The 17,565-nt window shown below is 51.2% G+C and overlaps 1 protein-coding gene across 2 annotated transcripts in view; it reads right to left on the bottom strand.

Annotated features, from left to right (window-relative positions):
- The window catches only part of LOC130110130 (carboxyl-terminal PDZ ligand of neuronal nitric oxide synthase protein-like), a 422,458-nt gene that overhangs the window by 183,516 nt on the left and 221,377 nt on the right, over positions 1-17,565 (bottom strand). The window contains exon 3 of one of the 2 annotated variants that reach the window (XM_056277124.1): positions 2,312-2,503. In XM_056277124.1, the coding sequence (XP_056133099.1) occupies positions 2,312-2,503 (192 nt within the window). The remainder of the gene's footprint in view (positions 1-2,311; positions 2,504-17,565) is intronic. The other variant, XM_056277125.1, reaches the window with a different exon arrangement.

The following is a 17,565-nucleotide window of genomic DNA, read 5'->3' as shown; positions in this document are numbered from 1 at the left end:
TTCTAGATTAATGGAAATGTTAATCAGACAGCAAATCTTACATCAATGCATCACTTTAAAAAAAAATTTTTTTTAATTAAAATTTATTTTATTTTTGTCTTTGACAACTTTCCAGCTGTGGTTGCCCACCACTGCTTGGACGGGGCAGAGAATAGACTGTTGCATGAATTTCAAAGATTAACCACCAATTTGAACGGGAATTCGGCTATGTAACTATAATTATATAACTATTAGCGAGGAACTCACTGAGTTGCAGAACAGTATTGTCAATTCAGGACCTTTTGTTGGTGGTTTTGAAGCCAAGCACTGTCTGCACGCTGTCTCCAAGTTAGTGCCGTAAGAGTTCCTCTTTCAGCAGAAATCAAGCAAATGCATGTTTTATAGTGGGTGATGAGCTTTAGGCTATTATGCTTAATAACCTAAACCTTGTCTGTGCATGCATGACAATATCAAATGAACACATACTCGATCAGGGCAACTTTAAACCATAAAGAATGGGCCTTTTTCAACATCCACAGCTGAGGTGTCGTCTACCGCATCTATATGTTTGTGGTTTTGCGTGAAAGACCTGTAAGACTGCAGCTGTGATTTGAGATTATCCAAATAAATTTAATTTCATGTAGCCAGACTTACGTGTTGTCAAGCTCACGGAGGGCCTTGAGAAACTCTTATCAAAAATATTGGGATAAGGAGACCTCACCAAACTTGAGGAAGTCAGGTTTGATGTAAAACTGGCTGTGAGCTACACCCGCCTCCCGAAATGACACCGGTACTTAGTTTTGCTGTTCAGGTAGAAACAAGTTTCCTTCTTTGTCCTAGCTACGCTGACAATAATAATGGACGACCCAAAGCTCAACCTTGAAACATCCATCAATCCATCCATTATCTGAACCGCTTATCCTGCTCTCAGGGTCGCGGGGATGCTGGAGCCTATTCCAGCAGCTATTGGGCGGCAGGCGGGGAGACACCCTGGACAGACTGCCAGGCCATCACAGGGTCCACTCACTCACACACACACACACACACACACACACACACACACACACACACACACACACACACACACACACACACACACACACACACACACACACACACACACACACACACACATTCATACCTAGGGACAATTTAGTCTGGCCGATTCACCTGACCTACATGTCTTTGAACTGTGGGAGGAAACCACAGAAGACGAACCGGGATGACCCACCAAGGTTGGACTACCCCGGGGCTCAAACCCAGGACCTTTTTGCTGTGAGGTGACAGCGCTAACCACTGCGCCACCATACTGCCCACCTTGAAACAGATGTGTTTATTTATCCTGTTAAGATGAAAAGATTTGCCACAAATGTGGCAACCATCTGCCCTTTTTCAACCAACTTAGGTGGCTTAGTTTCCCCAGACCTCCTCCAAGATGGAGGTCTGAACTTAAGTGGACTGTTGACGGCAGGATTGATGAATTATAGCGAAAAGAAGCAAAACAGACAGTGCGACAGAGTGGACTTCACTTTTCTATACCGACACTTGAGCTCTCCTGTCAGCTCCTCCGTCAAAGATCCAAGTCTAGTCTGGTTTCTCTCTAAATAAGAAGCTGTCAGCCTCCCTAAACACAAACACAAACACAAACCATTTGTCATCTCAAGTCCGGGCCTTCTCTCTCTATTCACTTCTATTTACTTTCCAATATGGAAAAAAAAATCTTTCCCCTACAGCCTAGGCTTCCCTTTCTCCTCTCCTTGTCTTCAATCTAATCCAGGCGAGGATCCGTCACCAACCGCCCCGACTAACATCCAGATACAAGACACAAGACACGAATCCCAAGCTGGTTTTGAGTGGAGAAGATTAAGTGACGCGGATAAAAATGTGACTTTACAGGCTGGAGAGCAAGTTGTTAATCTTCGGCTGTCTTGTAAAGCACGGCATTGTTCTTCCTTAGCTGTTTGTTTGTTGAAGCAGGATGTGCTGGTCCCACTTCTTTGTGTAGCGATATCCAAAATTAGCATGAGAAGCACAGGGAGCCCGCCGGCTACCAACAAGCACCGATTAACCAGCATCACATCCGACTTCAAATGTGTCACACAAATTCATTAATCGCACTGAAACACATAAGACGTAACTGAGGAATCACGGACGAGTATTTCTAAAGGACTAACAAATTGTTTTTGGAAGGAAACTGTGAAAAAAGAGTGACTGATGTTAAGGGCCACAGTTGATTTTTTTTTTTTTTGCTGGCCCCGGGTTAGCCCCGGGGTCAGACTTCTGAGTTTTTAAGTGGACATTGGACGACATGGCATTTTTCTTTTTCATTTACCTTCATTGTGCTGGATATGATGTCGACAGGGGGCGGACGGACGGGCTTGATAACTATGTCATCTCCGAACTCACGATTAAAAGACAGCAGGTCACTCACTTTTTTCTTCTTCCTCAGGGTGACTTTCACACCGTCTACGGACACCACAATGTTGACCTTCTTCTTCTTGATGTTTTTCACTTTGAACTCATACTGCAAGAGAGGAGAGGAGAAAAGAGAGGTGTGTTAAGAGTACCCAAGTTATGCTGGGGAGCGAGACCGTCTCACGCCTCGCCAACTAGTCCGCAGGTCAGCGGAGACCATCGGATGTCGAGCCGTGAAGCAGACGGAGACATCAGCTCTAAAGGCCCGCTCTGTGTAAACCGTGTGCCGTTATACTGCAAAAACCTTCTCTTCCTCTTTTTGCTGCAATATCGCCCTCTTGTAAAAATGTCTGTGTGCCATTTGAAGTGTCACCATAAAGCCGTCCGACAGTTTAGACGCTTTGCAGCTTTGCGGCTGGATTGTTGTGACCGAAAGATGCTTCTCTGAAAATCCCACATTGGATGGATTCCTATATTTCCATCCAATGTGGATGGAAATATAGGAGGGTCTACTGCCTTCCTACATTTGTGACTTAATTGCATTGAGAAGTGCTGACCCTTACTCCTTTCGTTCTCTTGACTATGTGTTGCTTTCTGTTCCATACGCCCGCACTGAATTGGGTAAAAAGGGCTTTTGCTCATTCTGCACCTTTAACCTGGAATATGCTGCAGAATGACTGGAAACTTACAGTTAATCTCACCGAGCCGTTTTAAACCCAAATTGAGAGTACTTGAAGCGGATTTCACAACATGTACTTGTTTTTTATAATCTGCAGGGTGATTGGCAGGCACAATTGGGTAGAAAAAGAAGCAAAAATAAACAAACAAACAAACAAACAAATTGGGTTCTGTAGATAGAAATACTAAAAAAGGAATATAAACAAGGAATCGAACAGTGCCTCAGTTTTGGACCCTCCATATATTGTGTTTAATGTTGAATATGTCAGACGTGTGATGTTTTATACGTGTGATGTTTTATGTGCCTGAGGTCAGCGGGGCTACGCGGACATTAATCCAAGCCTACCGGGGACACCATGTTGCCAGAGTGAGTCATCTCCGACACCGCATGTGCAATCCAGCGATCAGTGATGGGTCAAACAAAACAAGTCCAGAGAGACAAAACTGTGTTGTGTTTCTCACCACACATATATTTTTCAGGGACCAGACTCAAAACACTAAATATTACATCAGAATTTGCTCGTTTCATCTCCCGTTCCAGGAATTCTTCTGTGAACCCTATATAGGGAGAGAAAGTGGGAGACAAGTTCCTTTTGCTACATCTCATACGTTAGCATTAGCCATGCAAGGGCAAATACTTCACAGCTTTGTATGAGCACAGAAGATCCTGAATAACATCTAAAAAAGGACCAACAGCCGCTCTGACGGCCGAGCGGAATAACCCGCCGTTCTTGTAGCCCGCTCGCCATGTGGCTGGGAGGTTCGTATCCCAGACTTGCCCTGACTGGTCACGGCCGGAGCGTCCACAGGGTAAGGCCTTCATTAGGCCACCCTTACCCGAGGGATAGCGGGTGTAGATCGGTGTAGTGTTCGGGGACTCGTCGTTCTCCAGCGACCCCTCTGGCCCACCCGGGCACCTGCAGCCAAGCAACCGAAAGCATTCTCCCTACGCCTCCTTCGCGGCCTGAAGGTAATGCAATCCATGCGAGGAGGCCTCAGCGTCGAAACTAGCGAGAGCATCCGCCACGAGCTTGAAGGAAGCTGGTGTTACGGCTATCTCCTTCCTGTGGAAACGTGAGCCAGGGGAGTTATTCGACAAGAGTTCCGGCCATATGCCGTTGGGTCAATCGGGTGGGATAAGGGGAAAAACTGGAAATATTTTTTTTAAATACAACCAAGTTCTGCAACTGTTTGATTTTTAGTTATTGTACATTACGCTGGTTTTGAACATTTTCAGAAGAAAAATGCTCGTATTACAGCACTGAATGACGGTCCTATGAGAAGTTGACCACTGCTGGTGTGGACTCCTCAGAGCGGATAGCACGAGCTTTCCCATTCAACGGCTCACACCAACGATAAACAGATTTGTCAGAGCAATGACAAACAGCCCCACTGGATGAACACAGGCATGGCCGGCGTACCTCTGTCAGTCAGTTCAAACACCGTAAATCAGTATGGGACAGGCTCCATGATCTTTGTAATGGAAACCTCGGCGTTGTACAACGAGCCCCGAACAAAGCCGGTGTCAACGGAGAACAGACCGTCACCCCCACATATCAATTAGAAAGAGCCTGCCCTTGTGCATGTGTAAAAGTTGGTGTGTGAAGTGCTAGAGAGTGAGTGAGTCTGCATGTGTCGAGTTTCTAATGTGTTCTTGCAGGATTTCACGAACACATTTGCATACACGTGTGCACGCACACACACACACACACACACACTTGCAATCGTGTGCAATAGCAGGCAAACGACACACGTGCACACACGCCAACTGGGATATTACCCCCCCCCCCCCCCTTGCAGGATGATGGTATTTTCTGTGAGCGGGTTATAACTGATTTGTATTGGAACACCTGCCGCTATCCAAAGGACACCCAGACGCAGCAAAGACCGAGTCGTGATAAGCATCGTCCGCCTGTGCTTTCCCGTTCGTCCACAGGACTGACCGTTTACAGACCTCCGGAGCTGGCACGTCAGCATCTCCCCCCCCCTTCCTCCTTTCGTAGCGTCTGTTGTTTCTCTGACATTACTGACGAGTCAGTCTGCAAGTCACTCAGTCACGCGCCATCCTGAGCCGTACCTCGCACCGGTCCGCAAATGCATTCCTACTAACGCCCCGGCCCGACTTCATTTCCGTCTAGCTTTGTCGGTCAGCCTATTTTCTTTGTCTCGGTCTTCCCGCCTGGCCGTGTGCCCGCAAGAGCGGTGATTGGTTGTGCGAGCCGTTCGTTATGGCCTTGCCCCCGGCCTACTTGTCATTCACGTCACAGCTATCTCTATCCATTATAACCGAGATCAATCTTCGCTCAGGTTTCGACGCTGCCTGGCTGTAAAACACCTGCCACGGCCGCGGCGCCACGCCGCTGTCAGATGAATCTTTTATGGACTCCATATAGCGTGAGGCCGAGCAAGAAAAGCAAAGCGTAAGTTCCTGGGAGCTTTAAAAACACGATAAAACATGAAAAAGTATGAGGCGCTCGAGGTTTTGTTTGGGTTTTTTTTTTCAACCATAGCATCTATGAACTAGTTAGGGAGAGATCGGTAGAGACAGATTAACAGATGGAGTGAGGAACATTATCCGCTGTTCTTGTGTATGTTGTGTCTGTTTTTCTGTACAGTATGTGGACAAGAAAGTGAGTGAGTGAGTGAGTGAGTGAGTGAGTGAGTGAGTGAGTGAGTGAGTGAGTGAGTGTGTGTGTATGAGTGAGTGTGTGAGTGAGTGAGAGTATGAGTGAGTGAGTGAGTGAGTGTGTGAGTGAGTGAGTGAGTGAGTAAGAGTGTGAGTATGAGTGAGTGTGTGAGTGAGTGAGAGTGTGAGTATGAGTGAGTGAGTGTGTGAGTGAGTGAGTGAGAGTGTGAGTATGAGTGAGTGAGTGAGTGAGTGTGTGAGTGAGTGAGTGAGAGTGTGAGTATGAGTGAGTGAGTGTGTGTGTGTGTACATGAGTGTGTACGAGTGTGTGTGTGTGTGTGTGTGTGTGTGTGTGTGTGTGTGTGTTGTGGGGGGGGGGCATTATCAGAGAGGGAAGCCCTAGACGGGCAGCAATCCGATTAACTTCTTAACCCTGGGTTACAACGATATGCTGACTATAACACCACATTTTCTACACTATGACACACTGCTGCTGAGTCTGCTGTGTGTGAGTGAGTGAGTGAGTGAGTGAGTGAGAGAGAGAGAGAGAGAGAGAGAGAGAGAGAGAGAGAGAGAGAGAGAGAGAGAGAGAGAGAGAGAGAGAGTGAGAGAGAGAGAGAGCGGTGTTAGAAATGTCAGTGTCCTGGCAGCCACTAGTCTGCTGAACCCCACAAGGCTAAACTCTTTTCAGTGTAAGTGGCAGTATCTGTGTGACGCTATTAATGATGTAATTACTGATCCTCCACTGACATTTAGGATTATCACCTGCACGGCACTGATGATGTCATAGTTATATTCTGCGCTAAAAATGAACAGCGAGGAGGTATTATTTTTCACCAGAATAGCCCTTCAATCTGGGACAATGTGTGCCTGATCGTGTTGTGTTGATGCCTCTGTTTAGGTTTGTGTTTAGAGTACTCTCCACCTTCGCCACTGAAGGTACTACACCACCTTCTGGTAACATCAGCCAAGGCTTTGTCTGGAAACTCCGAGCCGTCCCGGTCGCTGCTCCACCCCCTCTGCCGCTCCGGGGGAGGGCTGCAGACTACCGCATGCCTCCTCCTCCGATACATGTGGAGTCACCAGCCACTTCCTTTCACCTGACAGTGAGGAGTTTCTCCAGGGGGACATAGCGCGTGGGAGGATCACGCTATTCCCCCCCAACCCCCCCACCGAACAGGCACCCCGACCGACCAGGACACATACCCACATCAAGCTTCCCACCTGCACACACGGCCAATTGTGTCTGTAGGGACGCCCGACCAAGCTGGAGGTAACACACAGGGATTCAAACTGGCGATCCCCACGTTGGTAGGCAACGGGATAGATCAGCACGCCACCCAGACGCCGCTTGAGACACTATTCTATGGTAAGGAGTGTCTGAAACGCCAACTGTGTGTCACTCCACGGCATTAAAATGCTAGACTGCCTGGCAACAAAGTACCCGACATGACCTTCTTGGAAATCACCGCACCATCGACTGCGTGCATTTCAAGCAGGGCCTGTCTGGATTAATGTGTGCGGCAATAATGACCTAAGAAATTGCACTTGTCTTTAATACGCCGGTCTAATCTTGTCTGATGTGGACTAAATGATGAGGCCAAATCAAAAACCATAAAGATGTACTTGATCCCCATTCGGGTTCATTCGTTCAATCGATGGCGCTGCGCTGATGCGTCTTCCATCACTGTGTAAAACAAGCAAACAAACGAATGCGGGCACAACACTACAGCGACTGCTGCGCCGGAGGCAACACAAAAGCAGTCGGCGTCCACTGGTGACATTTTATTAAACCCATCTATTCCTCGAACAATGCCGCCGACCCCCGACAGGATGTCAAGACGTTATTTACATTGACGCTATTTCAGAACATATATACAGGTTATACAGGCGGACTGGTGCAGCATCAGCAGTAATGTGGACGCTGTACCGGACCGTTGTGGTGAAGAGGGAGCTGAGCCGGAAGGCAAAGCTCTCAGTTTACCAGTCAATCTTCATCCCAACCCTCACCTATGGTCATGAGCTTTGGGTAGTGACCGAAAGGGTGAGATCGTGGCTACAAGCGGCTGAAAGGAGTTTCCTCCGTAGGGTGTCTGGGCTCCGCCTTAGTGATAGGGTGAGGAGCTCGCACATCCGGAGGGAGCTCGGAGTAGAGCCGCTGCTCCTTCACGTCAAAAGGAACAAGTTTAGGTGGTTCGGGCATCTGATCAGGATGCCTCCTGGTCGCCTTCCTTTGGAGGTTTTCCGAGCACGTCTGACTGGCAGGAGACCCCAGGGTAGACCCAGAACTCGCTGGAGGGACTACATGTCCAACCTGGCCTAGGAACACCTTGAGATCCCCCAGGAGGAGCTGGAGGGCGTTGGTGGGGAGAGGGACGTCTGGAGTGCCCTACTTATCTTGCTGCCACCGCGACCCGACCCCGCAGAAGCGGCTGATGAAGAGGTGAGGTGAGGCGAGGCGAGGCGAGGCGAGGCGAGGCGAGGCGAGGCGAGGCGAGATGAGATGAGATGAGATGAGATGAGATGAGATGAGATGAGATGAGGTGAGGTGAGGTGAGGTGAGATTAGGTGAGATTAGGTGAGGTGGGGTTAGTTGAGATGAGATGAGATGAGGTGGGGTTGATGAGATGAGATGAGATGGGGTTAGATGGGGTTAGATGAGATGAGATGAGAAGTTATTTCTACAATCACGGTACTCCTGATAGCACAGTAGTTACCACCTCAATCCAAGTACACACCAACTTATTGAGTGTATTATCGGGGGGAGGGGGAGGGGGGGACTGAGTTCGCACAAAAACAAAACTGCAGTAGTGACAGAGGGATGAGGTGTGTGCATAAGCCAACATGTCTGCGTTTTCTTCATCCTGTGTTCCAGGCTGCTCCGCATTACAGTCCGTAGAATATGGCGGTCAAAAGCAGCACGGGCCATACGGCCAAGCCAAGTAATGATGGCCCACTGGTGTGCATGTAAATCCACTCCATTGAAACGAAGAAAAGGAGTCCAAGAATAGAGCCATCCATCACGCAAACAAGTCGGAGATTCTTTGTTGACTGGCTAACATTTACGGCCCATATTTCCCAATAAACAGGTCGTTATTTCCTAAAGGTCCCTGCCTTCCGTCTCCACTGTAATCCATCATCTTGGCAACAAAGACACAAACACACAGACACAATAGTGTCCTCAGACCGGAATGCTATTTTCACGCTCAGAAAATATCACTTGGGAGCCAGGGGGCCACAATGAAGGCCTGTATTTCCAGTGATAGCCACATTCTGTGCCGCTAGACTGACCACGCGAGGAGCAAAATAAGAAGTCCAAATAAAGTTGCAGACACACACACACACACACACACACACACACACACACACACACACACACACACACAGAGCTCATGCAGAGGCAGTCAATCAAACAGTTTAATGGTCTTGGCAGGGTAGCCAAACGGGAGGTTTGCCGCGATAAATAGTGACTGGTGGGATGTCCAAAGACGTATTACTTAGCTCTTTTGACAAAGGCCCATCTGAGGTCCTTATGGTGTTGATATCAAAGCACCTCTCTATCTTTTTTACAGGGAACTACCTCCGCCAGACTCGTGTTCTGCCCCACTAAATCACATGCAAGCACACACACACACGAAACCTCAATCCCATCCGAGGCAATTAGAGGAGAAAGAGGAGGGCGAGAGAGAGAGAGAGAGAGGGAGGTGAAGAAAGAGTGAGGCGGAGGGAGAAGCTGACAGAGGGAGACCGACAGGAAGAGAGAGAAAGTCTAATGATCTCTTCTAATGAACAGTCGAGGGGTCATTTAGCTCTTGATGGCAAACCGAGAGGTGTAGGCTGCTTCCAATCACCTGCTCGCGGGTTTCTGGACACCCGTTAATGGCCGGCCCGTGCAGTAAGAGGGCTCATCGATCCGGGACCCGGGTTTTCGGTGTGATCACACGCGCCGCTCTATATCCGTTGGTCTGCAGAGCGCTACGGCGCCTGACCGAGGCCGCGCCTCCAAACTCTGGTTCCCCGCGGAGCCTCTCAGCCTCTCGCTGAGAAAGACCCTCCTCCCTCTTCCTCGCCACCGCGAAACCTTTTTACCCGTTTCTGTGCCTTACAAACTCCCCCCCCCGCCCCGCCCCCTCTCTCCCCCCCCCTCTCTCAGCCCCTCTTCTTTTCACCGTCTGTCTTAATCTTCAATTCTTTAACTGTTGCCCACTGCAGTCTCTCCCTCTCTCTCGCTCTCTTCTCTCACCACCAGAGACACCAAACTTTCTCTCTTTCCTCCTCCCTCTCTCTCTCTCGCTCTCTCCCTTCCTCCCTCCCTCACCCTCTTTCTGTCTCTTTTCTCTCACCACCAGAGACACCAGACTTTCTCTCTTTCCTCCTCCCTCTCTCTCTCTCGCTCTCTCCCTTCCTCCCTCCCTCACCCTGTCTCTGTCTCTCTTCTCTCACCACCAGAGACACCAGACTTTCTCTCTTTCCTCTTCCCTCTCTCTCTCGCTCTCTCCCTTCCTCCCTCCCTCACCCTCTCTCTGTCTCTCTTCGCTCACCACCAGAGACACCAGACTTTCTCTCTTTCCTCCTCCCTCTCTCTCTCGCTCTCTCCCTTCCTCCCTCCCTCACCCTCTCTCTGTCTCTCTTCTCTCACCACCAGAGACACCAGACTTTCTCTCTCTCTCTCTCACCACCACCAGAGACACCAGACTTTCTCTCTCTCTCTCTCTCTCTCTCTCTCTCTCTCTCTCTCTCTCTCTCTCTCTCTCTCTCTCTCTCTCTCTCTCTCTCTCACCACCACCAGAGACACCGGGCTTTCGCTCTCTCTTCCCCCTCCCTCTCTCTGTCTCTCTGTCTCTCTCACCACCAGAGACACCAGCCTCTCTCTCTCTCTCTTCCCCCTCCCTCTCTCACCCTCTCTCTGTCTCTGTCTCTCACTCACCACCAGCGACACCAGGCTTTCTCTCTCTCTCTCTCTCTCTCTCTCTCTCTCTCTCTCTCTCTCTCTCTCTCTCTCTCTCTCTCTCTCTCTCTCTCTCTCTCTCTCTCTCTCTCTCTCTCTCTCTCGCCACCACCAGAGACACCGGGCTTTCGCTCTCTCTTCCCCCTCCCTCTCTCACCCTCTCTCTGTCTCTCACTCACCACCAGACACCAGGCTTTATCTCTCTCTCTCTCTCTCTCTCTCTCACTACCAGAGACACCAGGCTTTCTCTCTCTCTCTCTCTCTCTCTCTCTCTCTCTCTCTCTCTCTCTCTCTCTCTCTCTCTCTCTCTCTCTCACTACCAGAGACACCAGCCTTTCTTTCTCTCTCTCTCACTACCAGAGACACCAGGCTTTCTTTCTCTCTCTCTCTCTCTCTCTCTCTCTCTCTCTCTCTCTCTCTCTCACTACCAGAGACACCAGCCTTTCTCTCTCTCTCTCTCACTACCAGAGACACCAGACTTTCTCTTTCTTTCCCCCTCCCTCTCTCTCCCCTACCTCCCTCATCCTCTCTCTGTATCTCTCTCTCACCACCAGAGACACCAGACTTGTGGCGGAATAAATCCCAGCCACTACTGTTCATGAGACGGTGTTTCATTTTCCAAAAGTGTTTGTGCTTAAGGGGCCACCGGGGGGTCTTGTGGCATCGCAGTAATCTCAAAGGAGCCGCGTCGTCTTTCAATCAAAGCCAGGAGCACGTTATCGGACAGCGTTTAGAAATGCTATCGAAACCCCAGCACCCAATACTATCCTATGATCCCACAAACACACACTGGTCAGTGCACCCAGCTGAACGGGGGTGGGGGACGCATACGTACAGCTTAGCATCCAACCATCCATTATCCGAACCACATTATCCGAACTGTGGCAGGAAACCGGAGCCCCCGGAGGAAACCCACGCAGACACGGGGAGAACACGCAAACTTCACACAGACGACGACCCGGGACGACCCACCGAGGTTGGGCTACCCCGAGGCTCAAACCCAGGACCTTCTTGCTGCGAGGCGACCGCGCTAACCGCTGCACCACTGCACCACCTTACTGCTTAGAGACACACCACAACGGTCTCGATACTGAAAAATTCATAAAGGTTGAAAAACTCTTGCAGGAAAAAAAAAGGGTGCAAAATGAAGCGCCACATGCATCGGCTTAGCTATGACCTCATGTGAATACTTAACACACACACACACACACACAAGCCACGGACGGATCCACTTCCATCATCCAATTTGCAGATGACACAGTGGTAATAGGCCTGACTTCCAACAACAACGAACAGGCCTATCTGAACCAAGTAGATGACCTGGCACAGTGGTGCCAGTCCAACAACCTGACCCTGAACATCAGCAAGACCAAAGACATGGTGGTGGACTTCAGGAGACAGTAGGGGAAAGGATACAACCCACTAAAGATCGACCTGTGGAGAGGGTCTCCAGCTTTAAATACCTCGGCGTACACATCGCTGAGGACCTCGCCTGGACTCTTCACACCCAGCACACTCTAAAGAAGTCCAGACAGAGGCTCTGCTTCCTCCGAAGGCTGAGGAAATTCAAGGTCTCGCCCTCCATCCCGGAGACATTATATTCCTCGGCTGTGGAGAGCGTCCTAACAGGCTGCATCACCGCCTGGTATGGAAACTGTTCTGCCCGTGACCCGAGTTGACCTGCAGAGAGCGGTGCTGAACGCACCACCAGAACATCCCTCCCCATCCTGCAGGACACCTACACCAGAAGGGTGAGGACGAGAGCCAAGAAGATCACGAGCGACACTTCTCACCCCAACAACGGACTGTTGAGGATACTGGGGTCTGGTAGACGCCTCTGTAGTCTTGGGGCCGAAACAGAGAGACTAAAGAGAAGCTCGTATCCACAGGCCATAAGAACTCTCAACATATACGACCTTTCACATACTTGAGACGGCTAGGTTTTTATTTTTTATTTATCGTTTGTTTCATTTTGACTTGAGAATGCACTGATCTTTTGTCTAGGCGACAGACGGCGTACCCCCCTTCATTTCACTGCATGCTTCACTTTGTATTTCTGTGCATGTGACAAATAAAGTACTCGAACGCCTGTCTGCATCAACAACCTGGTGGACTGGATTCAATAACACGTTTAAAAAGCCCGTCTCCATCTATCTTTCCATCAGCCTCTGCCTGCCTCCCTTCTCACGTCCTCCACCGTTCCATCTTCCCCCTCCACCTCCGACACCCCTCTTTCATCCAAATTCACAGGGGTGTCGTCACTCCAGCGGCTACCGAGATAATGAAGTGAACAGATAAAGTGGTTCAGATGTAGACGCGTAGATGTGAAAAGCGTCTCGTTGGAGACAGAGCAGACGTCGGAGTCATGAGGAGGATTCAGAGGGACGTCTCTGTACACCGTCCCTCAGCACCCCAACTACAGTATACGCAGGTAATGCAGCTGCGTGGGGGGCCCTGCAGCAGTTTAGGGCCCGCACAAACGGACCCTCTTTATCGCCCCGCTATCGTGTCAAAGGTCTCGAGCGCCGACACAGACATGAATCATGCCGTCTACGCGCGGATTACGTTTTCCTCGGTTATGGCGCTCCGACACCAGACCACGTTAAGTAGGGTACTCCATCGCTATCGTGGCTTGCTATTATGACTCCTGTGCTGTAGCACGGTGGTCTTTTTTCCTAGTAATCGTTTCATTTAGGTGTCAGCTATGTTGTGCACTTCACTGTTGCTGGTCTTTTTGTTTTGGGGTTTTTTCCGTTAGCGGCGCAGTGGTTAGCGCGGTCGCCTCACAGCAAGAAGGTCCTGGGTTCGAACCCCAGGGTTGGCCATCCTTGGGGCGCTAGTGCAGCGACCAGGGCACATACCCACATCCGGCTTCCCACCCGCAGACACGGCCAAATTGTGTCTGTAGGGACGCCCGACCAAGCCGGAGGTAACACGGGGATTCGAACCGCCGATCCCCATGTTGGTAGGCAACGGAATAGACCGCCACGCCACCCGGACGCCCTTCGCCGGTCATTCTGAAGCCGCGTGCCTTCCTTTGCTACTGAAAAGTCAACAATCGATGTCTCATCGCAACACGTTTTCAACACGAGCAAGTTAGAGCGCCTTAATGAAAACGTTATATAATTGGGACTGTTCCGTCCTGCCTGTCTCTCGTCTGCTGTTCCCCCTTCTCCCCCTGCTTCGGGACAGCGGAGGGACGAGTGGAGTGATGGAAGCCTCCTTTGTCCTTACTGAACAACTGTCCTCTGCCAAATGCACCGAGAGAGCCAACTTCAGTTAGGGGGGCCATCGGTTTATTGACAAATCCCTTCCATTATGGCCGCGTCTCTAGGGCCTCGCCGTAGCAGAGCAGCCGCGGTGGTCTGATCCGTCTTGCAACGGAGTGGGTTAAGTAACACCGAGTCACAGTTTACACTGCGGCTTAGTTTCTTTTATACGAGATTTTATTTCTCCGGAGATTTATAAAAAAAAAGAAAAGGAAAACTTCCATTTGTGCTGCTTTCCCTGTAACAATGGTGAGAAAAGAAAGCTTTCACACATTTGATGTCGGTCATAATTCAAGGGGGAAAAGTGCGTTTGTTAGAGTTTGGGAAGTTGTGAGGGTGAAAAGATAAAATAATAAAATGGAACGTTGATCCCTCCACAGGCGAGTGGCGCTTTCCCAAACTATTCCCTCCCTGGAATGTTTCTGATGTGTTGCATCCTGGATAGAAATGGATATTTGGGGGGGGGGTTCCCCCGCTTTTTTCTCCCAAAGTGCACCTGCCCAATTACCCCATTCTGCCGAGTCGTCCTAGTCGCTGCTCCGCCCCCTCTGCCGATCCGGGGAGGGCTGCAGACTACCACATGCCTCCTCCGACACACGTGGAGTCACCAGCCGCTTCTTTTCACCTGACAGTGAGAAGTTCTGCCGGGGGGAGGTAGCGCGTGGGAGGACCACGCTATCCCCGCCTCCCCCAGTTCCCTCTTCCCCCCGAACAGGCACCCCCGGCTGACCAGAGGAGGCGCTAGTGCAGCGATCAGGACACACACCCACATCCGGCTTCCGACTCACGTCCCTACAGATCTCTCATGATTCACCACTAATGTGATATCCGGAGAGACGGACGGTATCATTTGCGGACGCTTTCTTCATCGGAGGTCATTTTGCGGGTGAGTCCGAGTACATATTCATAAAGTCATTCATTTCTGACTTGTTTATCCGTGAGCCAGGCCAACAATTTAAGAACAAAAAAAGTGCTGGAATAAAACAAATTAGAAGTCGGGCATCTGGGAGGCGCAGAAGTCTATTCCGTTGCCTAGTAACAAGGGGCTCTGCCGATTCGAGTCCCCGTGTTACCTCCGGCTCGGTCGGGCGTCCCTACAGACGCAATGTGGGTCGGACGGATGTGGGTGTGTGTCCTGGTCGCTGCACTAGCGCCTCCTGTGGTCGGCCGGGGTCGCCAGTTCAGGGGGGGAGGGGGAACTGGGGGGGAATAGCGCGACCCTCCCACGCGCTACGTCCCCCTGGTGAAGCTCCTCGCTGTCAGGTGAAAAGAAGCGGCTGGCGACACCCGCGTGTATCGGAGGAGGCACGTGGTAGTCTGCAGACCTCCCTGGATCAGCGACGCGGGACGGCCGGACACAATTGGTGATACAACTGGCAAGAGAAATTAAAAAAAAACTTTTTAAATAAAGGGGGGGTACTTTAAAAAAAAAAAGAAAAACTTTGAATCCCCCCCCCATTTCTTATTTCCCCTCTGGAGGAAGAGGAAGAGGAAGCGCCATGACGACAGCGATGCTCCTGGATGAACTACGGCCTAGCCAGCCGGTTAAGGCACGTTTGGGCGAGTGCCTCTGAAAACCAATTAGGTCTGACGACGACGCGTTGAACGCCCGCGTCTCCATCCCCGGCAGCCGCTCCTCTGCGGAGCTCCTCCATCGGTGACGTCACTTAGTCAGAGATCAGAGACGCAGACGCTACCCATTACCACCCCCGAACCCTTCAGACGCTCATACTGAGTGATAGCGTATGGAGTATGCCCTGCGGCAGTCCTGTGTGTGTGTTTTCGTAGTGTCGGCACGAATGCGAGTCTGCGTGTGCGCGTGATTCGACTCCGCGCGCGCGCGCGCGTCTCTCTGCCCCCCCCCCCCTGCATCGACCCTCACGACAGACGGAGACCCGCAGAGAGCGATTCATTAACATGGGAGGCTACACCTTCTCATTTAGGGCCCCCCCGTCTGCAGGCGGGAGGCTGGACGCTCTCAGCATACTAGCGACGATTCCGGCGCCTTCGAGTCCAGCTGTCAGCATCTAACTGAGGTTCCCCACGCTGGACTGATTGGTTAAGTGTCGTATCAAATCGTCGTGAATTTAGACAACAAACTCGTCTGCCGCGGTGTGGCAACATCCGGATTTCACCTCAATGCAGTACCGCTGCAAGATGATTATTGATCACGTTGTAGCGAATTCGGGGGGCAGTCCCGAGATACCGTCGCCACGGGCGGGGGGCGCGAACCCGTATCTCCTGCACCGCAAGCGACAACGTTAACCGCTCGACTAAAGGGTCCGACCCGTTAGTCGAGGATCAACGTATCTACTTATCCGTGCACGTTACACTACCCGTTCTCCTTCGCGAAGCGCTTAAGCATATCAGCTCCTTCACGCGTCAGGGCGCATGCGCTTCCGGTCGCTCCATCCCACTTCTGACACCAATGTAGCGAATTCGGGGGTAACCACATGAAGTGCCGCGGCCGGGAAGCGAACCCGTATCGCCCGCAGTGCCGGAGACATCGCTAACCGCTCGCCTAAAGGGTCCGACCCGCCATCCAAGGACCGACGTGTCTACATATCCATGCACGTTACACTACCCCCCCTCCTTCGGGAAGCGCGTCCCCGCGCTTAAGCATATCAGCTCCTTCACGCCTCAGGGCGCATGCGCTTCCGGTCGCTCCATCCCACTTCTGACACCAATGTAGCGAATTCGGGAGTAACCTCAGGAACTGCGCGGCCGGGACGCGAACCCGTATCGCCCGCACCGCAGGAGACATCGCTAACCGCTCGGCTAAAGGGTCCGACCCGCCAACCAAGGACCAACGTGTCTATTTATCCATGCACGTTACACTACACCCCCGCCTCCTTCGGGAAGCGCGTTCCCGCGCTTAAGCATATCAGCTCCTTCACGCCTCAGGGCGCCTACACTTCCGGTCGCTCCATCCCACTTCTGACACCAATGTAGCGAATTCGGGGGTAACCACAGGAAGTGCCGCGGCCGGGACGCGAACCCGTATCGCCCGCACCGCGGGAGACATCGCTAACCGGCCTAAAGGGTCCGACCCGCCAGCCAAGGACCAGCGTGTCCTCTTATCCATGCACGTTACAATATGAAACAAACAGATAGGCAGAGGGTGTCCATTACGTACATCTGCATTCAGCAGCTGTGGATAGAAAACCTGAACTTTCGGCCCCTACAATAAACAGACCTCGGAAAGCTTCCGAGGTCTGAGCAGGACCCGTAAGGGCCACCTTCCTCTGAAGCAATACATCACGGCATCCTGTGAGACCACGGCGGGGGGTGAAGGTGTCAGGCTCCTCTGCCAGCCTTTCTCCCTGCAATCACAGGGGCTGCACACTTGCACTTTGGTTGTCCGGGCCTCGACAAAAGGGACCCGCACAGCCCCGGAGCTTGGTCCGCACCACATCACAACACAGAAACGACACACAAAGGAATAAAGCACACACAGGCAAACTTTGTGCGTGCCGTGTTTCCCCCCCCCTGGCCTTATCGAGCCTCCGTGCAGCAGCTTTAATCATCTAACCGCCGTGAAAGGAAGGAAGACAGACACACACACACACACACACACACACACACACACACACACACACACAAAAGGAAGGGAGAAGGCCTCCAGACAACCAATTACAGAGAAGAACCTG

This window comes from Lampris incognitus, chromosome 3 (genome assembly GCF_029633865.1).
Source record: "Lampris incognitus isolate fLamInc1 chromosome 3, fLamInc1.hap2, whole genome shotgun sequence".
Taxonomy (NCBI): Eukaryota; Metazoa; Chordata; class Actinopteri; order Lampriformes; family Lampridae; genus Lampris; species Lampris incognitus.
Note: the sequence above shows the minus strand (reverse complement) of the source record. Positions and strands in the feature narration are given on the sequence as shown.